Below are 22,769 nucleotides of genomic sequence, written 5' to 3'. Positions count from 1 at the left end.
AAGTAATACCAAGGAAGAGGAAGCCACACACAGTGATTCACTGCTGAATGTAGAATACTTTATGGCCAGTTTGCTTTCGAAGAGCGTGTACGTTCTCTCTCCAACCTCTAGGTATTAAAAGTGAATCTTTAAGTCATTTAACTATCACATTTGTAATGATGATCTGTATTTAAGTATCTCACAGTCAGAAAACTAGAATGGCATTACTTGAGTACGACATGAAGTTCACATGAAGTTCTGTTAGATGCAATGGCAGCGCTAGAGGTGCCAATTGAAAATCAGATATTTGAACGAAGGACAAGAGACCAAGCATCTTTATTGAGCCAGTGATTTAGCAAAAAGTGGAGAAGGGTCAGAGGTCGTCTGTTCTCTCTGATTTTCTCCTCCTTTGGAAAAAGTGGAAAAAGTCACAAAACGTAGCAAGATGATTGAAGAATTGCCTCCGTGGCACTGCTGCTCCTTTGCCTTTGCAGTGACTGAGGCAATATAGTCAAGGAAAGGGAGCACTGTGTTTGGCAGGTATTTCTTCTGCACTGCTGCAAGGGAAAATGGTAATCTTTGTTTATTTCTTAGCAATTACATACTTACATAAAAGTTACTTCTCTCATAGTTGGTCCTATCTGTTGTATTTTACCACAATGGTCATGATTGCTACCCAATATAAGGTTAGCTATTCCTTTACCCCAATTCTAGTCCTTCAAAGCCATTTTAGGGCATTTTGTGATTTATATTTATGCCAGTGAACCTGTACCTTTCCTAGGAATTGAAACTGGGAGGGGGGTGGGGTGGGGGGGTGGGGGGTTGTATGTGTGTTAGCTATGGAAATGAAGACTTTTAATAAAGGAAAAAGCTGTAGATATTACAAACATTGGTTAGTTGTAGAAGAGCTGTGATCAGTAGTAGTACATACCGTATGTGTTGGGGATTTTAAGAGGTAAGTTTACACTGGAATTTCCAACCTGCTGTAGCCTGTTCTCACTGTTGCAATACCCTCTGCCCATTGATTTCTGCTGCTTCTAACAATTTTATGTGGTCTGTCAGAGAGCAAAGATTATCTGGTTTTTAGGTTAAATTGGAGAGAACGGGGCAATTTCAGGTAAAAAGTAAGTACGCAAAGTACTTGAATATGTAAAGACGACAGACTTGCTTTGCTAGAATTGCATGGGAGGATTTTTACTGCAGGCCCTGTGCTGCTGTCTCAGCTGTGTATGTCTAGGGTAGAGACGATGCAGCAATTCAATTCCCCAAACTCTTTGCTCCCTGCTAATGTCTAGAGCTCTGACCTTTGTAGGTACCATCTATCCTTTTTTCATGCAGGATTTGAGTTTGGTGTCCCTCTCTTCCGCAATCCATCATACTTCCACAGTCTCTTGCTGCCTGGTCTTTTGACGTCTTTCTTGCATCCTAATTCTTTCTGCCACATTGCAGATGAGTATTTTCATTCTTAGTTTTCCTAGCAGGTTCATCTTTTTCCAGCAGAACTGCAGGCTTCATGTCTATCCATCACAGTATTTTTTTCTCTTTTTTCACATGGAAAAAACTGCATTGAAAAAAACGTGTGCATGCATTGTTTCTTTTTTTTCCTGATAATTTTAGATTCCATAGCTTGCCCAGGGTTGGGTTTTTTTGGGTGGTAACAATAAATACCAAACTTGCTTTTTGTCTTACTAAAGTTAATTAAAAATTCACACAGTTGCAAGAATAAGTTGCATTTAAAATGTGTCTTGTTTGCAGCCCCCATGTAATCATCATTTTGGAGAGATGTTTAAACTGGCTCTGAGATTAGGCATCCTATGCAGGGAAGTGAGCTGCCTGGAGGGTCCCTGCCCCCAGGGTCTGGCAGATAACTGTGTCTCTAGCAGGATGCAGTGGGCCTGGCACAGACTCCCTAGCAGGTAGAAAAGGCTCCTCAGGTACCAAAGTCTCCTCCACTACTGTCTGTATCTGCTGCTACCACTACTCAAGCACATGTGCATGGCCGTGGTGGCTGGGGAGGACCAGCCAGAGGCCTTTTGTCACCACTACTCACCACTTATTCACCACCTCTTATTTGGTCCCATCCCAAATCCTCTTTCTGCACCTTGGTGCTGACCTCAGCGAGTTCCCCAGTCACCTAGAATTCCTGAGAAAAAGCCAGAACAAAATTCCTTAAACATCTGATAGATCCTGACGTGTTAAGGGAGTAAATCCACTCAGGCAGTTGTTTATGTGCCAACAGGGAGATCAGGCATTGTTTTTCTCCTGCTGCTGATGCTTAGAGGCTGAAATGGTCCCCTTTTTAAAACCTGCAATCCACACCATGCTGACAAGCTGTGTCAAGAGTGTCTTGAATCCATGAGCACCATTTTTCTCTTTCAGTCAATCTGGCAATAATAGTAATTTTGGTACTTTCATCCCTTGGAAGGAGAGGACTCATAGTGAGATACATTAGTGCTGCCACCTTTTCAGCTGAGGCGAGTGCTTTTAACGTGCCGTTTCTCTGAACTGTGAGCTAAAAACAGCCAAGGGAAATATTCTGTTATCCAGAAGAAGGCTACAACTTTCTAAAGGATTTGGATTCTTCTTTTTTGAAGAAAATTGTTTACAAAAGAGAATGCAGCAATGCCTTCAGGAAACATCTGTCACTGTGCTAGGAAGAATACCAAAAAGTTTAGGATGCATAAAAATTAGTTATTTTTGTTGGTTGCATATCTTTAGAGATTTCATCAAAATTTGCTCTTTCTTTCTAAAGGAATTTCGCAAATTTTGGCTCTGGTTTTGCATTAAATTATGAATGAAATGTTTTTTTAATTTGTCACAAGAGAAATTGAAATATATTTGATTTAAGGAAAAAGAAATGATCTTTTTAAAGTTTTGTTTCAAGCAATAATTTTATGTTATCCTTTGTTATTTTGTTATCTATACATTTTTTCATATGATTAGCATATGGCATAATGTTTCATTAAAGATGCTTCAATTTAGAAAAAGGTAGTTTTGTTCAGTATTAGGTAGAGTTTTCCATAATGATTTGAAATATCAAATAAATTGAAACATCTGAAAACTAAGATATTAAAAGAATATTTGCAGTGTCCTATTGCACCTGTTTGCTCAGTGCAAAAAAAGTGTTATTTCTGATTTTAATATTACAATGTAAGTATAGATTGACAATTTATAAATTAGTTCCTAAGTTATTCAATTTTTTGAGTAAAATGTGATTTTTAAAAAAATATTGTAATTTATTTCATTTTCTATCAAAACAAAAAACCAGTGTATTGTCAAATATGTTGTGATTGAAAATTTCCAGCTAGCTTTACGTCAACATAGCTCCATGATATTTTGCCCTTTTATAGTCCAGAAACCTGAGCAATTTAACTGGCCTGTAACTCACTCCTACAACCCTCTCTTTGCCAGAACCCTAAAACTGGATAAGGATTAGGTGGAAAACTGAAGTAACAGTTCCGTAAATGCTCTTCTACCCTCATTGGCAAGATGACAAACACATGGCGCAGGGATTCTTTAAGAGATTATGGGACCAACAAAGATTGGGTACACTGGTATATGGAATAACAGATATATATATTTGGAAACTTCTAGAATCAGTCCAGGTTGTGATCTCTGAGCAGAATTACAATACTATGGTTCAATGATTGGTGTTAACAACCATATGAAAAGCGGCAATGTAACATAAGGTGCAAATGAATAGCATTTAGAACTGCTGCAAAAGTCTGGCACGTCAGGATTAAAGATAACATTAAATTCTTCAAACAGAATTTATCCAAAACTGACCAATGTCAATAATCTAAATGCCCAAATAGCTCTTTAATGCAGAACAAGAAAATCTTGAACATTTGGGGAATAAAAAAAAAGTATCAAATAAATGCTAGGATGACTAAACCTCTGCAAAAAACTTTGTTTCTGAAATCCGTGTTTTCTAAACTCAGCAGCCTGACCTTCATGAGGGAAAAAGCTAGAAGGAATTAAAAATCAGGAAAAAAACTTCAAATCTCAAACCTGAATAAAAATGTTCCATGAACCTATTTATTAAAAAGAGACTCAAGATATACCTAAACTGGATGAATTATTTTTTTTTTTTTTTTTTAAAGCAGTCTGGTTTTGTGTACAGAATATCGTCTATATTTAATTTATATTGCACATTTCCTCTCAGAGAGACTTCTACTTTGCCTCTGTTTTCATATGTCTCTGTATTTGCACGTGAGTTGCAAACTAGAATTTTTTGACATTTTATGTTTTCTGCAAAGTTTGATTAAAATCAGCCAGCCGTTTTGCCCAGGCAACAGTAATGAGCAAGGGCCTGAAGGCCAGGTGTGCAGAGAGCATGAGCATTGAAGCCTTCGTTACTTATTAAATGATGTTAAAGATCAGGTCATGCAGAAGTGGGAGAAAGTCCCTTCCTACTTTCTGCTAAGGCAGTAATCTGGGTCTTTACTCAGCAAAATCTGGGAAACGAGCAACAAGTGTGAGTGACAGTCCTGGCAAACAAAACCAGGAGAAGAAACAGCTTTGTGTTCTGCTTAACTTGTCCTTTGTCACCCAGGTTGTTGTCATGATGCTAACTGCAAGCACATAAGCCTATTAGGCTTCAAATAATAGGCTTACCCTCTTCTCTGAAAATATTTGTGTGGATCAAACTCTAAGAGTTTCAAGGGTGAAGATTTTTGTTAAGAATCCTTTAGGCATTGAACTAACAGCTTTTCCCACAGTTGCAACTTGTTGCTGAACTCAGAAACCTGCAGAGAAAAACTACATTGAATGAGGGCATGCAGGAGGAAGCCTGTTGCTGGCAGTTGCTTCCCAGATAAAATTCATCCCACACTTTTGGAAGGGCTGTGTTTCTGACTGTGCTCACGCGTGGTGGGAGGCATCCTGCTCCCGGGGTGTTCTCCCCATTCCTCAGGTGGCGGTGCTCTGAGACCACATCATGCCAACTGGTAAGAAGGAATCAGGGAGTGCTGCAACAAAGTGACAAGGATTGGAGATGTCCCGCAATAATTGTTGTTTTCAGCTTACAGTTGTAAAGGACAATTTAAAAAAAAAAAAAAAAAAAGGCATAAAATTACAAATGAGATATAACAATTTTGGTCTAGTCTCTGCCTGCCACACCTTTTCATCAGCAGCAAAGGACTATGTGGGGCAACAAATGTCTCTCCCAAGCCAAAACCAACTCAAAATTTTGCTTTACCCCAACAGCAAAGCTGCAGTGAACTGCTGGTTTTAGATGTTGCTATTTCATGGAGAGTTATAGGATGAATATCATGACCAGAATGAACAGAGATTTACTTCTCATCATTCTGCTAACATAGTTATGTATGGTTTTTTCTTCAGATTGAGTTTAATCAGTTGCAAGCAGGAAAAATAAATCCCTGCTTTTGCACATAAGCAAAAATAGGATAGATAGTTCTAGCAACAAATATTCTTAAAAGTGAGAGACTACACACAGCAGAGGAGGTTACCAGTAAATCAGACTTTGACATCAGACAGATAATTACTGGGAAGAGTTCTCCTCTGAACAATTATCAGGAGGATCTTTTTGGTTTCTTCAAATGCTGTAAAGACAAGGTTGAGTAAAGAGCTTTGATTTTTCAGTATCTCCCTGCTGAAGCTGTGACTGGCAGTTTGCAAATGTGAACGGCAAATTCTGCTTATCTCAGAGTGTTTCAGGTGCTGGTTTCAATACGTTTTTTGTTCGAATACAAATGTGGATCCCATGAGATGTTTCTTTATGATCATGGGATTTTGTTTCTCTCCTCACTTTTGGGGATGTGAATTGACCATATACAAAGTGAAGAATGACATTTTTACTTTTTCAAGTTATGAGGTAACAAGGAATAAAGTTTATATCGCTTTTGTATCTTCTGAAGAACTATATAGGCACTGTAATTTGTTTATTTATGTCCATTCAACTGATGTTAATTAACTTGTCTGAATCTGCATTTGAAAAATCTAAACAACTCTTGGATCCAAACAGTGTATTAAAAACATAACAAACAGCAGCAGGAAGATAATTCCATCAAAAGATTTTCTCCCTTGGATTGCTATGATATTGTCAACAGTTCTTGATGGAATTACTTCCTTACATCTTACTTCAGCTCATATATTACTATTTTCCATAGACTGTTTGAAATGTAATTAAAAATGGATGCTGTTTATCTGTCTCATACAAAAAAAAAAAAAAAAAGAACTGTGCATTCCAGGAACAAAATATCTTTTCTAGTTGGATATTTATTATTTTGTTGAAGTAACATTTGCCTAAATTCCATTTTACAAAGTTCCTTCTTCTGATTGTTGATATATTCTGTTATGAATTTAGAGCTAGTTAATGACTTTCTGCTGTCCCTATCATGTCAGATTAAGTGTTGTATTCAGAAATAAGTGGAAACCAGAAGGGGTTCTGGCAAAGACTTATTGAGATCCTGAGGTGTAGGTATGCAGGTTTTGCAAGGTATGTATAATTATCACGAGAAATGTAAATCTTCCATCACTTATTTTTTTGTTCCTGCAGGCTCTAAAATCAAATTATTTCTTGAAGCACTTATTAAATGCTTGGAAGAAGAAATATGGAAATACATTGACCTTGCAAAAATGCGTTTTGCTCTAATTGTGCTCTTGGGCTAGAAGTAATTTCTGTAGTAGGACGTAATTTTCTAATTGGATCTTCTTATAAAAAAATTTGAATGTGAAATAAAAAACCCTCCCAAAGTGATACTGTGTGAGAACAGACGCATAAATGTATTGCTATTCTTTCTAGTTGTAAACAATTTTCCTTAGAATATGCTGAATGCATCCATTTTGAAAAGTACATGGCATGATTTCCTATCCGTGACCTCAAAGTAATTCAGGATTAACGCTTCAGTGATTGCCTTGTTTGGGTATGACAGGTAATGCATTACACTTGCTGAGGAAAAGGTGGTGAAGTAGGAGTCCAACTGGCTGTTTTCATTTAGCTATAAGGATAGAATAGCTGTAATGAAATTTATAGCCCCTGCAAGTTTCTGCTTTGATTCAGGGCCTGGGCTTTGGCTCTCACAGTCTGTGGATTGAAACAAAGTATTGATTTTATGAACTCTATGCCATCTTGAATCTGTCTGTGAAGGCTCGGTGTAGCTGTTTTATGAATCATGAGCAGCTGAGTTCACAGTAAAAGATTTAAAACGGATTAATTCATGATGAATTGAACTTTGAAGAAGAAAGTTTGCCAGCTGATATATTGGCACACTAATGAGGAGTTGCTTTGAGTAAAACAGTCCAATTATTTTCTTATCTTTTCTTCTTAATGAGCTAAGAGATCATTTCTGTTCTCAAAAGTCAATTAGGGGTGTAGCTATAAAGTCTTTATTTTAGGCTGAATCCTGCCTTACTCTCCTGAAATGTGTTCTGAAATATGGGTGTCAGAGAGGATGGTTCATGGCAGCAGCCTAGACTGCATCTTAATACTTACTATACTGGTGTGCTGTAGAGATGCAACATCCACCTCTATGGAGTGTGTTGTGGAGGCTCATTTATGCATTGCATTCTCTGTTTTATGGATATTATGTGTGGGGGACTATCTTAGGCACAGAGTGATGGTTAATGACTTCTTCTTACAGGGCTTGACTTGTTTGAATATAATAAGGAAAGGTGCAGCAAGTTCAAGCTTTCTACTGTGGGTATCTAGTTTAAGTCCTCTACCTCGCCCATATCTCTCCAGTCTTTCCTGCTTACCCTTTGAATGTACCTGTCTTTGTCTGCTGACAAAGTGGGGATTAAATGCCAGCTTTTGATTTTCTAACTCACATTTAATGTAGATTCCTTGCACATCACTGACATGAAGCTGCTCACTTCACAGGTGGCTAAATTTGGGGATTTTGCTTTTTTAGGAAACTATTGTCTAAATAACTATCCAGTATAACTGAGGGTCTCCCAGTCCTAGGCACTGCAGTAGACTAGAGTACTAGCATCTTGTTTGGCAAACATGGAAGTAGGATATACTGATCAAAGCAATTGTTTGTGTTTCTCATACCTCTACTGTTTCTATGAACAACTGTGCAGAGACATCCAGAGGCTGTAAGAGAGGGACATGGAGACCTGCATCATCTAAGAGTTCATTAACAACAAACAGCCAGCTGTGTGCAGCCAGAGGAAGGGATAACACCTTACTGTTAATCTTTGATCTGCTTTTAGTATGGATTTGTGGATCCTCAGACACTCAGGAGTTAAGTTTCTGTTTAGCCCCAAATTTTACTCTTTAGTCATGATCTTAGTTGTCTTATCTTATTTGTCCTCTAAGACCATATGCCCCCAGCAGCAGAAGCACACGTGGACACTGCCCTGTGTGTACTTGCTATGGTAATGAACAATTTAGAAGTGTTTAAAAGTGTTTTCATGTTTTGAAAGGTCAGAGTTGCTAGAAAAAGCAAGTAAAGGTTGTTCTGCTAAATGCGTTTGTTCAGATTCCCTGAATCCAAAATCCATGCACAAGTCCCTGGGGATATATGAATTCCACTGCAGTAGCAAGAATGTGACTAAGGATTTCTCATTCCTAAGCAAGACACGCAAGGATCATGGGTCTACTACTGTGATCTAAAGTTCTTCATGTGCAGTACAAAGCATGTGACAAATAAAGTTCAGAGCTACAAACTTCCCTAGATAGAACAGTTATTCTGATTAAATGAATGCTTTAAGAGGAAAGGTTTTGGGTTTGTTTTCTAGAGCTGTATTCTACAAGCTGTAGTTCCTGCTTCTGCTTGCAAAGATGGGTAATGAATCAAAGAAAAAAATGCCAGCAACTTGTCAAACTATGCCAAGGGCTGGATGCATTGAAGAAGCCATACTTTTCCAGCAGACTCAATACCACATTGACTGGAGTCTTGCTGCCTTCATATGTCCGATGATCTCCTTGTGAAAAGATTTTTCATTTGCATGCTTAGGCCACTTTGGCTGGAGGTGCTCTCAAAAATTAGTGAAGTAAGTCAATGTTGAAACGAATTCCAGGCATTGACCCAGCTTATCAGCATGGTGGACTGCACTGACTGGCAAGTTTAAGGGCTTGTAGGAAAATGCCGAAAATAGAAACAGGAAGGGTGGAAAGAACAATCATTGTGGTTGGGTGCTCCGCTGTGTCTTGTCTGCAGTTAGAGACTGCTTTGATTTTCTGAAACAAGTACCGCGAAAGGAAAATATTTTAGGTATCCATGGTGCTAATACAGTAGATCATTAGCACCACTTATCATGTATGTTCAGGATTCTTACCCTCCCAACGCAGTGCATTTTGTATTTTCAGCCATGATGTAAGACATCTAGAAAAAATTTGTTGCATATTTGTACAGTCTTCTTTATGTAGAGTACAATCAAGTGTTATCTGGCTCGTTTAATTGCATCTTTGCCCTAGAGATCTGTTGCTTGCCCACCTGCTGTGTGAAATAATGTCTTATCCCATGTAAAATATTCCTCATTTGGTTCATATACTTCAGCTTGTGAACTTGGAATTGGATTATTTTCAAGCAGAGAAAACCAAATACTTGTGGAAAGCAAACACAGAAGTGTCATGAGCACAGCTGAGTGCAATTTATCTTTCCATTTGAGGGAATACTTGTGGGAATACATTTATAATCTCTGTTCAGCTCTACATACTGATGTTAAGCACTGGGTATTTTGACTTCAGACACCTTGCTATTTCTAGAACAACTATGCAGTAGAAAGGTCAATGAGAGGATTATTATGGAGAGATCTTTTCAGTCTAATGCACACTAATGAAAGCGAGACAAAGAGTGATGGTGGAGACTAACCAATTGTATAGATAGCAAGTTATAGATTCCTCAACTTCATGGAGTATTTGACATGATCAAAGAATTGGAATTTTGCTGAAAATATTTGGAGCAATTTGTGGAGCACTGGGATGTGTACAATATTCATAGCCACCTTCAGCAATTAGAGACAATGTAGAAGTCTTCTCCAGCAGAAGTGTTATTTCTTGCTTCAATTAGGGCAAGATCCACTCAGATTTGAAAGATGCAGGCTAGAATTAGAGGATCAGTTTTAGCTAGTGCAAATAATCTCATAGGCACACCTGGTGCATCAAAGAAAAACACACATCTTTTAAGCAGAAAGAATATTGGTAATGCTACTGCGGAGAGCCTGGGCAAACTCAAAGAGGTGTGTTTCTGAATGAAGGTTGTAACACAGTGGCCATAAATCTAACCAGGGGATAGGAGGGAAGTCACCCCTCGGTGCCTATCACGTGGTTGGGAATACTTCTTCTAGCTCCCAAGGTGAAGGGGAATTCCTGCTGCAGTACCCCTTCCCTGCTCAGATTCAGTGCTGTGTATGACTGAAGTGATGGAATAATTATCCGAATTATAACGTTGATAAAGCTGAATGTTACTCATGCTGTGTGAAAAGAACTTAATGAGGTTGTAAAAGCACTCAGAAGTAACAAAAGCTTTGCCTGTGTAACCTTAATTCAGATTTCTTGTGCACATATTCAGGCAATCGTACTTAGATCAACAGCATCCCCCGATCTCTAGAGTCTTTATTTTATATAATGTGTAGATTGAGGATGTTCAGTTTTAAAGCAGTTATTCATCATTTTGTGCATTCCTTGTTATGTATCATGTGTGGCCCCCTATTTTATTTATCATATGCCATTTGAACATTTTTCTAAAGAGAAAGGGGCTTTTTAGTGCCTGAGTATCCACAGTTATCAGAGACTGTGTTTTCAAACTCATTTGTGCATGTATTGTGTCTATTTTACAGATGGAAAGCTGAGGTACAGCAATAGTAAGGCCAAAAATAGCTGCTGGTTTTTGACTTGCAGTTTGAGTTGCTGGTAATCTAAATTTTAAGATACCCCTGCAGCAAACTGTACATTCAAAGCACACATTTGCATGCATTACATCTTTGCAAGTCGGATTCTAAGCACTAAAGAAAATTAGAAGTCCTTTATTGGTGTCCAGCTTGCTAAAAATGTTGGTTAAAGCAGTCACCTAATACCTTGCAGCTTGCAGTGAGTCTGGTACACCAGGGGCTTCAATCATACTTCGCATAGTCCCTTTTGTTACAAAAGTCTTTCAACTTCTTTGGAAAACGACAGAAAGCAGCTTGCTTTAATGCAAAATTCGGATTCATCCCTAGAGCAGACCTCTTATAAGCACTAAATTAATGAAGAATTTCTACAGGAAAAATAGTATGTGGCTGTGTTATCGAAAACTATGTTGTTACGTACATTCACAATGAGAGCAGTGACTGCTGGGCTGCTTGATGGCTTTCATTTGCTGATTTGAACCCAGAACTAGGCAGCACACAGCCAGCTGAGCTGAGTGAGCTGTGTAGGGTAGGGAGGAACTTTTGACCAGTTAGCTGAAAAAAATCTCTGTCAGGCGTATGCAAACAAACGATTTTGAAGAGATTTTTTAATTATCCGGGTTTGAGATAATTTCTCTTAGAAACAGCAAAATGCATATCCTTAATGTGAAGGTTATGGTGTGCTGAATTTCAAGGTTCTTCTCCAGTTCCTCTTGGGATCCAGGGGCTTCTCAAAGAAAAGGTTGCCAGAACTTGTCAAAACAAGGCATTTTTCTTTTAGCCTCCATCTCCCAGATAGCTGAACTGCATTTGCTGACATTTTCTTTTAAAGAAATGAACCTGAGATTGACACCCAGTGAGAAAAAAAAACCAACAGATTTCCCAAAGTTATAGGTAGCTAAAATGTAATTTTAGACAAGGAAGTGATGTCGGGCATAAATAAGCAGCGGTATTAACCTCACCTGTCATAAACTCTGTAGGATGCATGAAAAAGAGAAAAGTAAATGAAAGATAAAATGAAAATTAAAAATGAATCTTAGCCAGTGTATTAAAAGCCTGTATTAAATCCCTTAGGTATAGTTTGACAATGAATATTGCTTTGATGATGGGTAGGAGGATAAAGAACAAAAATTACAGTGAGAATTTGCTGCAGACTCCCAAGAATGGGTTTTCAATCTCAAGGTGATGCACATCTAATTTTTCCAGATTTGTTTGTCATACATTTGCTAGTTTAAAAGAGAATTTAAGATAAATCATCAAGATTTTTTTCCAAATCATAAATAAGGCATGACCCAAAAATTATATTAATTCATCTGATGGCAACTATACTGTCTAGACATGGGGAAAGAGGGCTGAAAAGGTGGAAACTAAGTATTGAGAGATAAAAGGTTTAGCCACAGAACAAGTTAAAACAACTCTGGACAATGCACTAAAATAAGCACAGAACAATGATATTCTTTGCCAAAAGGATGGCTGATATGGTCTGTTTTGTTAGAGTTCTCCATTTTTACTATGTATTTTCAAAAGTTTGTTGAAAGCATTGTTTCAGGTAGGTATCAGCTTCTCTAATAGTCCCTAGAAAAATGCCATACAGGAAAGAAAGAGGTTTGAGATATTATTGTTTTTTACAGGCATACTGAATATTAGCAGAAATTTGGGGTTATGAAAGTCCCCAAATTTAGAATACATCTTGAGCATCAATCATAAGGGAAAAAAAATCCAGACAAGTATAGTGATGACTCTGAAAGGTCAGTAGTGGAGGTGTCAAAATAATCTTTTATATATCTTACAAGATGGCCATGAGTGTTCCCAGAACCCACTAATAATCCACTGGTGAGTGAGGTGTGATGAGTGTGAAACACCACAGAGAAGCCATAATAGAAAGGAAACGTGATCATAGCAATTTTTCCCTGAAAACTTCAGCTGTAGAGAATATGAATGAGTCAGCTGAACTATTTCAGAATTTAGAAAATGTGAGTCTTCTTACAGAGAAAAATGAGCATGAAACGAAGTACCGAAAATTAAAATAGAATAGCACACAAACATAAAGAAACAGAATTAAACATTAATCTAGAGTAGACTCAGAAAACTGATGGTCAAGTATTAATTGACATGAATGTCATACATTGAAAGTTCATGTTGTTTGTGAAAGTACCCAATATATCTCATTTTGGATAGGTTATGATTTTTTTTCCTTTTTTAAAGTACCTTTTAATGAGGGCTTTTTTTTTAATAACTAATCACATTTAATATTATTTCTACTTTTATCCATTTTTACAGTTCTCACTATTAGCACTGTTATACATGGCCTATACATGTAGTACCTATCGCCAGGATAATGGCTTTTAGCATCAATGAAATTCTGTATCACATTAGCCAGTGAAAAATATAGAAAGTATAAATGACTAGTGCTTCAGAGATGGTTCTTAGATGAATGTTGGCAGCCTATAAAATTATGATATTATTATTGCTTAGATACTAAATTTTATTATTAAATAACTCGTGTGCATATTACCTGGAAATGTAGCAGAAGATGTATTTATTTGTAGTCACTGTACTCAACGGTGGAAAGTGCAGCACTGTAATAAACTCTTTCCCTCTGAAATACGTTTATCTTGTCACTGAGCTGGCTTACTAATGTGATTTTATACCTTTTGCAAAATGAAGGTAGTGCTTGCTGCAGTTGCTATGATACAAGACTAGTGCACTGAACTTTGTTGTGCATCAGCACACATTTCGTACTATGCAGTTCACTGTCACTGTTATGACTTTCTAAAGCCTTCCATGAAGAAGTGGACAAGTGAATTTAACCTCCCAAAACAACACTTGTAAAATAAGGATTCACATCCATTTTCCTTCTTTGCTCTGAATGACTAGTAGCAATAGTACTGAGCTTTAACCTGGCTGTGCAATTGAATCTCAGATTTTTTTTGTAAAAGGCAGCTCATGACATAGGCTACAGCAAAACAAGGATATGATGTACACTCTCTTGTGTTTTGAACTTTACCAGCCTGAATAAACATGTCACCTAGCTTTGTCTCTCCAGAAGTTATGTGTCTAGAATAGGCTTTACCAACCTTCTCCTCGGTAGGAGAGGAAAAGTCATAAAGAAGAACCTTCAGTGAACAGTTCATCCCACAAACCTGGGACATTTCAAGCCAAGATGAATTACATCCTAGAGAATCCTTCTTTTTACTGGTTAGAGAGGGCACATAGATAGACAGCTTAAATGAGATACCTAACTTTTATATAGCTAAAACTACAGGAGATTAATCCCACTGTAGGTGATAAAGTGAATGTTTTTCAAATTCTATGGCCTGGGAATAATCTGAAACAAGATTAACAGGTGGAGATGCAGCAAAACTGGGAGTATACTGCTGTATATGGCAATAAGCTAAGACTCATAACGTAACACCATGGAGAAGCAATTGTGTAGAGAAAGGTCTGAGAAACACAGATCAACCTCCCTTCCATGCAAAAGGAAGGGTTTTGTGAGAGTAAGTAAATGACATTTCTATAAGAGTAGCCTTTCTTTCATTTGCATCCTCTGCCTAAATCTCCCTGAGCAGAAGAGTTGACAGCCTCTGTTTCCTGATAGATGTATAACGTGTTCTTTGTCAACTCTGGTGACTGTATTGTCAGGGAATTCTATTTTGATGACATTGCACCCACTAGGCAGAGGCTGAAGACAAGAAAATAAAACTTTTGGAAATACTGGCTTCCTGCTGACAGTTGATTAGGCTGCAGAAGAGATACTCGTTTTATTTTTCTGTAGTCTGGAAATCCATCAGGTGTTCTTCAAGCTATTAATAATGCTTTAGCTAGCAATATCAGGTAGGTTTAATGGATTTCCCTGCCAGCGTACTGAATGTGACTGCAATGAAGCATGAAACAACCTGTTTTAATGACTTACACTAGTGCTTGCTTAGACCTGATGCTAATTTTTTTAAAGGCACCTGGGTCTTTCATTAATTGAACAAGCAACCACTTGACAGTGAGTGAATAATTAATTAAAAAATCTGAAAACTAATATTCATTGTACATTAGGAAATATTACTGAAAAATTTCTGGTAAACCTCTTGAAGAATAAGTAATCTCATCTATTGATGTTGGGATGCTTTCTGCATATTGACACACAGTATGTAAAGCAGATGTACTCCTTTCTCTACAGCTGGGATGACAGCAGCTCAGTTAGCAGTGGCCTCAGTGACACTCTTGACAACCTCAGTACGGATGATCTGAATACCACCTCATCTGTCAGCTCTTATTCCAATATAACTGCCTCTTCAAGGAAGAACACTCATGCCCAGGTGAGTAGCTTTTCATTGCCATTTCTTGCAACACCCCACAAGCGTGCAGGGTAACAAAGAAAAAAGTTTACTCTCAATGTCTCTGAAAAAAATGAATATTCATATTTTACAAACTCCTCTATCACACTTGTGTGCAAGTAGCCCATGGACCCCACTGACCCAACCCTGACCTGTGAGCTAGTGCCTCAGATGCCCTGCTCCCAGGGCATGTTCCACTGCTGAAGGTGCTGACTGGTGAGACCCTCTCTGCCTGCTCTGGAGGAGCTTCCGCTGGTCCCAGACCAGGAAGACCCCAGCCACTGCTGCACCCTAACACAAAAAAACATAATATGACTGAATCTGTGATGAGTGGATTTCTACTCACGCCATCCCATTCAGAGTATCTCTTTTAACAGATAGCACGATTTAAAATACAGTAGTTTTTGTCTTTCATGAGCAGACACATACCAGGGAAGAAATACCTAGGCTGTACTGTCCTTTCCCTGGTCTCTCCACACGAAGTCTTTGTGTCAGGCATTTCTGCCCAGCTCCCCTCAAAATTGCAAGTGATAAAAAAGACAATACAGAATGCTTGCAGGACTTAGTTCTCCTCAAAAAAAAACCAAAAAAAAAACCCCAAAAAAACGGGAAAATGGGTTAGTCCCAACAGAAAAGTATTCTTTGCCATGTCATCTCCTGTTTACAAGCAGGGAACTTCAAGACTGAACACTCAGCAGAGGGGAAGAGTTGTTGCCTCCAGTGATTCGATGTCAAGTATTCAGGACACAAGACTGACACTCCAATTCCATTTAGACTCCCGCAGGCAGTCAGTGCCTGCAATTCAGAGATCTGTTTTGTAGATGTACATTGTGGCAGACTTTGTCAGCAGGAGAAAACCACGTATTTTTCATTTTCCCCAGACAACAGGGAAATAAAGTTACTTTGGGAATGAAGATTACTTTAATCTACAGCAGGATAGATTTCAAACTGATGTGATACTTGTGCAAAGATACTCGCACAGATGCAAGCACTCTTCTGCCCTTACCATTGCCTTTCCAACTGCAGCATGGGTCTCACATGGCTGCTAACTGGACCTGAGCCTCTTCCCTGTCACATCAACAGTGATGGCCAGCTAGTCCTGGATTACTTGTTCCACTGCATCAACATCATCATGATTGGGAAATCTCAGGCTATTTAACTCTGTGGGTTTTTCATTTGAGTGATCTCATGTTCTAGCTGTTCAACCAGATATTATTTGCAGTTTGTTCAGCAATAGACAGAGATGCAGCACATGTTTAAATGTTGCTTTCCTGCCAGAGCTGCTTTATGTTGTGAAGGCTAGGAACAGACCTTTATCAAGTCTGCCTTTACCAGGCAGATTAATCATAATGCTCTATACTCCATGCTAGCCTGCAATCTCAGCCAGAAGCTGAGATGAGCAGAATATAAAAGCGTTTTGCCAGCTGTTCTCCAGGTGTAAGACATGCTCATGCAACACAGAGATCCTTTTTGCAGTCTTTTTAAGTGAACGGAGCAATGCAAGCTGGCTGTAGCCCGAGGCAGAGTATGCATATTTTGTTGTTGTTTTCTTATTAAAAGAGGATTAACACGGCTTTTCGGATCATGTAATGGTGAAGAGAGGTTTTTAGAAAGTATTATACTTGTCATTTCTTGGAAATGATTCAGTTTTCTTTATAAATTTATAGTATGTGTTTGTAACCATTAATTTATGGGAAAAGTTCTGGGACCATTACACATATTGTAACAATTGCACAAATGAAAACTTTCTTCTGAAGAACCCTGCAATATTTGTGTAGATGTTTGCTTGGGCTCTTTTCCCATCAATCCTTACACAAAATCTGTGCTAGTATCTCCAAAGCATATATGAAATTACAGAAGTGCAGAGAGCCCTTTCATTTTGTATGCCTCAAATGACAAATATGTAAACAGCAACTGATTATTCTGTTGGTCGTTTAATCAGTATTAATCCTACTTACGATAGCAGTGCCTAGGAAACAGCCACAGAGGGGTCTCTGTGGAGGAGTTGTGGCAACACAGACCAATAAATAGCCCTCCCCTGAATGCGACCCAGTGTGCAGTCCCACTTAGGCTGGCTATATGAAGGTAAGGCTGTGGTGATACCTGAAAGCAGCACTACTTTTTTGCTGTTAAAGAGGGACAGAGGTAAGGAGGACTGGTGAGGTGAAGATGTGCAAATAAGGCTTGAGGCTGAGGTTAGGAGCTGCAGGAAAACACAGGAGGAAGCATTAGACTGAACAGCCTGTCAGCACAAAGAACACAAGTGTTGTCAAACACAGAGGTCAGGGTCAGTCTCCAATGTTTATATTTAAGCCACTTTCATAGTTTCTACGTTGTCTGTCTCCTTGCAGCACGCCCTTATCAGCATGCCCCAGGGAAAGCAGATGCCACAAGGGTGTTAGGTCCTTCCCAGAGTATCTTCCACATGGGTCTGAGTTACCTTCACTCCGCTGGTGGGTAGTGCTTGCATAAGCCTCTCTTCTAGCTGCTCTGCTAGCTGACATAGGTAGAGCGAGTTTCTTGTTGGCAACAATTCATTTCAGTGGAGACAAACCAGTAGAAAAGCCACCAGGTGTAGCACTGAATTTTGCTGAAGGTGTTATCCTTGCTCAGTGGTGGCACAATGTAATCAGTGCTGCCAGAGCAATATTCCTAATTCAGTCAGTGCAAGGCTTGGGTAGGAAAAGGCAAGAAACCAGACTGAGGTGATTTTAGTAGTATACTTAGGAATTCCCTCATTCAAGCTTTTAGTAAAACCTTCAGTGCAGTGATTCATTTGTGAAATTCAGAGAGAGCTGAGGAACAATAGAGTGTCACCACTGATGAACAGAATAAGTTATGTTTCACTTCATTATGGTTTCTGTATGAAGGAAAGAGTTGAAGATTTCTGAAAATAAAAGAAAAATATCTTCCCCAAATGGGAATGTTTTTGAACTTTTGGGATCAGGATACTAATGTTTTAGAAGAAAAGTTTCCATGGCCCTTGCTACAAATAAATCAATATACTTATTCTCCTCCCCTCCTGTGATTTAAATGAGCAAATACTGAAGATGCTGAGACTGACCATTTCTTATGCAAATCTGTTGCAGCTGAAGACAGACTCAGAGAAACGCTCAGTTACAGACAGCGAAACTTGGGGCAGCACTGAAGAACTGAAGAAACCAGAAGAAGACTTTGACAACAGCGTAGACAGCAGCGGCAAGTGGAAAGGCCTTCCCTCGGGGTTGTCCGAAGAGTCAGAGAAGGGGGGGCAGAAAGCATCCCTCTCTGTTTCACAGACTGGATCCTGGAGAAGAGGCATGACTGCACAAGTAGGAACAACTCAGTCCAGGCACAAAGCAGGAACAAGTGCGCTCAAGACCCCGGGTAGGAAAATTCTATAGTTCAGATTACATCCTGAAAATAAGGCTTTATACTTAGAATTCATCTATAAGCAGAAAGGAATATTCAGTGGGCTAAAAATTATTAATGGATATTATAAACACGTGACAAACATGAGAAACTGTAAGCATTTTGGTGGTTCTTCTCATAAATGACTGCAAGCCAAGATTGTAATAATACACTAACTTGTTCATCTGTATAGCTTAATGTGCTACAGTGCATCCTAATAATTTATTAATTGCACAAGAATGTATCTATAACAAAAACTGTGATTGCGTTTTGTTTTGCTATCATTCGAGTATGACAACTTTATTAAGACATTCTTAAAAGTATTTTTGGACTCATCTATGCCTTATCTTTGTTCTCTAGAAAAACTGTGCCTATAATAATTGAACATATGCATAGAAATGGCCAAGTTGAGATAAAAAGATTTAACATTCAAGTAAGGGGACTCAAAATTAGTGTTTATGAACTAAAGCTGAATTGTCACATTCCAGGTACTGTGGCCATTCTACAGACCACTCTTAAGAGACAAAACGTTTTAAAAATATCTTTTTACACACTTTCTTCACTGCTAGATGCCTTCTTACCTAATCTTGAAAGGCTCTCAGAAGTAGTAGCCACTTCTGCAATCTAGTTTTGAAGTAAAAAATCAAAATTTGGTGGAAGACATCATTATTAAGACCATCTAATTCATAATTTTACTAGGGAAATATCATTTCTTTGTAGGACATTTTCTAGAACTTTGTCATGTCCTGGCAAAATACTGTATGAGCATGCTTTAGCCCCCATTTGTAAAGGCAATTAACAAATTTCTCCTCAGAATAAATTCAAATCCTTTGTGAGCCTCTTGTTTCTTTGCAATTTGGTCAGCCTCTGGTCTATAAGATCCCTGAGGAGCATTGCTGTGGTCAGTGGTCACATGGATGCAGAAATGACGCTCCTGTAATAGCAATTAAAAAAGGGGATACTAAAAGGTTTACTGTATGCCAAGCTAATTTTCACAGGTTTGTTTTGCTGAAAATGAGCAGGCAGCCACCGTGCAATAAAGAATTGAGGCCTTAATTTTTTAAGCGTATACTAATACTCTGTGTGTTTGCCGTGTAGGAATCTGATCTGTATCTTGCCACGTGCATGTGTTTGTATAGCATAAAATGTGCACTGGATAAAAACGTGAGTGGATTTAGTTCTGTCTTGTAGGTGTTGCTCTTTATTAAAGTTCCTTAAGAGAAATTAGTCCACCCACCTGCAAAACTTCCATAATCACTTGACGAGGGAATTAAAAACTTCTTACGCTGAATATTTGTTCCTTAGGCATATACAATAGATGCTTAAAGACAAATTAAAACAGACATTTGGAGAAATAATGGAGAAATATATGGTATATAGGTATGTGTGTGTGCAGTACTGAAGACAGACTCTCAGAAAATCAAAAATCTTGAGAAGATATCAAAGATATGACAAAGACTATTAACTCATGTAACTGATATCATAGATCAAGAAGATTCATACCATGACAACATCTCTCCCTGATAATTTTGTATAAGTAAAACCAGAACAAACGTAGTTATAAGCTAAAAAAATTTAATCAGTGAAATGCAAAGAGCTCAATAACTATCACTAATTTCTACATGCATAATTAATGTCATACATTTCGAAATGTTAATTACATGTCATGTTTTATTTTCAAATATTATTTCTGACATATAGAAATATTATTAACAGCAAAAAAAAAGCCAAATAAAGTTCTTTATATTTCATTGAGGATAATGTTCTACATCTGTATTCTCCAGCTATATCTGAAACTGGAAGTTCCCAGGAGAATTTCAAGCTTTTAAAATTTAATGCTTACCTGTAATGTATTGTACCTGTTACTGACTGCTGATGGGGGACTAAAGACTAAATTGGTCTGTTTTCTTAGGGTAATTTTTCCATTTGTGTATTTTTTCGTTGTGAAATGGCAACCATATGTTAGACTAGATTAGATTAGAAAATTAGATATTGAGACATTACAGCTTAAACACAAGTGACTTTTTCACATATACTTTTATTTAGGAAAAACAGATGATGCAAAAGCTTCAGAAAAAGTGAAAACTCCCCTGAAAGGAGCCTCCATTCAGCGCTCTCCATCGGACGCAGGAAAAAGCAGCGGCGATGAAGGGAAAAAACCTCCCTCTGGAATTGGGAGATCAACTGCTACAGGGTCCTTTGGATTCAAGAAGTCCGGGATGGGATCTTCTACCATAATCACCACAAGTGGTGCGACCATCACAAGCGGGTCGGCAACTCTAGGAAAAATGCCAAAATCTTCAGCTATTGGCGGGAAGTCCAATGCAGGGCGGAAAACGAGCTTAGATGGTTCTCAGAACCAGGATGACGGAGTCCTGCATGTGAACTCAAAGACGACTCTGCAGTATCGAAGTTTGCCTCGCCCATCTAAATCCAGTGGCAGCGGGATCCCTGGCAGGGGCGGCCACCGCTCGAGCACCAGCAGCATCGACTCCAATGTGAGCAGCAAGTCTGCAGGTGCTGCTGCCACTAAACTGCGGGAGCCAAGCAAGATCGGGTCTGGGCGGTCCAGCCCTGTCACCATCAACCAGACGGACAAGGAAAAAGAGAAAGTGGCTGTGTCCGATTCCGAGAGCGTCTCGCTGTCCAGTTCCCCCAAATCCAGCCCAACTTCGGCGAGTGCCTCTGGCACGCCGGGGCTTAGGCAGCCGGGATCCAAATACCCAGATATCGCCTCCCCCACCTTTCGAAGGTTAGTGCTTTTCTATGAATTCCTGAAGTTGCAGTACATAAAGCAAGGATTTTCAGTGTGTTGAAGTACTGGGCAAAAAGCCTTTTCAATGCATGTTCTGGCACAAACAGAGAATGAAGTACAAAAAGCCTAAAAATGTAATATTTTTTCACACCAGGCAATTATTTCTCTAAGATCTAAAGACCTTCCCAGACTTGAAATGGCTGTTCCTTGAGCTTTGAGCATTTTAGGCACATTCCCCTAACAACAGTTTGAAGGCTAGAAGTTGGACTTGATGATCCTTATGGGTCCCTTCCAACTCAGATATTCTGTGATTCTAAGTTTAGGCACATGGGAAGTTCCCTCTCAATACTCTGATAAACCCCCAAAGGGAAGAAGGACTCTGCATTCAGGCACATTCTGTTACTGGAACAGGCGATGCCATAGCCTGGTCAGAGAACTGAAGAGCTCTATATAGTATAATAAAGTATTTGTTTTCATGGTGCTGGTAGCCCCAGCTACAAAAGTTTCATTATTTTAACAGCTTTGTCCCATCTTTCGCCACAAGCATAAGCAAAGCTAAATTTCAATTAGAAATGCCCTATTGTGACTTTTCTGGAAATACAAATCTGGATGAAGTACAAACTGAGCTGGAGCACTTGCACTGCTGGAGACAAAGCCAATAGTGCCCTCTTGTGCCTAGTTAGCACAACAGCATCTCTAGGCTGCAGGGGAGCTGCAACTGATTTTTGTGGGCTTGGTAATAATGTAAAATGGATTCTTATGTTATTAGCCATGCTTACTTTACATCACGATAAGTTTTGCATTTATTTCTTTTTCATTTATGAGCTGCACCTTAAATGCAGCTTGAAATATTTCCAGTAAGACATTATCACATGACCTTTCATTTCAACAGTTTTAGGGGATTTGGGGTTTATCTTTTCATCATCATGGTAGAATTTTCTTCTCTAGAATAAGTGGAAGCAATTATATGAAATACACTTCTTTCATAACTGTCTTTGGAGACAAACTGAGCCCATGTAGCTCCAGAGCAGCTTATTCTGTCTGAATGGTCCCTACATGACCGATGACCGCCTGACAATCTGTGCAAAAGAATGAGAAGGAAATTTTACACAAATACTTAGATGTCTATTAAACTGTGAAGGATTTTGCAAGTGTTTGTTGCAATCATTTTAGCTGATTTGAGAAGTGAGGGGTTTAAAAGCTAATGACTTAGTTGTGGGAACGCTTAATTACTGAATCTGGGTGAAAGTGTAATCTGTTTACCCACTAATAAGACAAAAATGTGACTATTTTACCTCTCTCTGGGAGGGTCTGTACGTGCAAAGAGCACATCTGAACAGGCGTGAATGAGAGCTGTTGCTAATGAAACAAACCCTGATTGTTGTGATATGGTTAAGTGAATTTAATTTTGCGATGCAATTGATCAACTAGGTAGGCATGATTTTAGTAGTGGTAATTGAAAATGTGTAGTTTGGCTCTTAGGATGTTACGCCATGAATGTTTAATGTGGCTATCAGTTT

General features: G+C 38.7%; 1 protein-coding gene across 6 annotated transcripts in view; it reads left to right on the top strand.

Annotated features, from left to right (window-relative positions):
* The window catches only part of NAV3 (neuron navigator 3), a 410,369-nt gene that overhangs the window by 331,117 nt on the left and 56,483 nt on the right, over positions 1-22,769 (top strand). For 3 of the 6 annotated variants that reach the window (XM_086471515.1, XM_086471501.1, XM_086471493.1), the window contains exons 13-15: positions 14,948-15,086; positions 18,194-18,470; positions 20,541-21,246. In XM_086471515.1, the coding sequence (XP_086327641.1) occupies positions 14,948-15,086; positions 18,194-18,470; positions 20,541-21,246 (1,122 nt within the window). The remainder of the gene's footprint in view (positions 1-14,947; positions 15,087-18,193; positions 18,471-20,540; positions 21,247-22,769) is intronic. The other 3 variants (XM_086471510.1, XM_086471485.1, XM_086471520.1) reach the window with 1 other exon arrangement.

This window comes from Leptosomus discolor, chromosome 1, assembly GCF_034619465.1.
Source record: "Leptosomus discolor isolate bLepDis1 chromosome 1, bLepDis1.hap2, whole genome shotgun sequence".
In the NCBI taxonomy this organism is placed as follows: Eukaryota; Metazoa; Chordata; class Aves; order Leptosomiformes; family Leptosomidae; genus Leptosomus; species Leptosomus discolor.
Note: the sequence above shows the minus strand (reverse complement) of the source record. Positions and strands in the feature narration are given on the sequence as shown.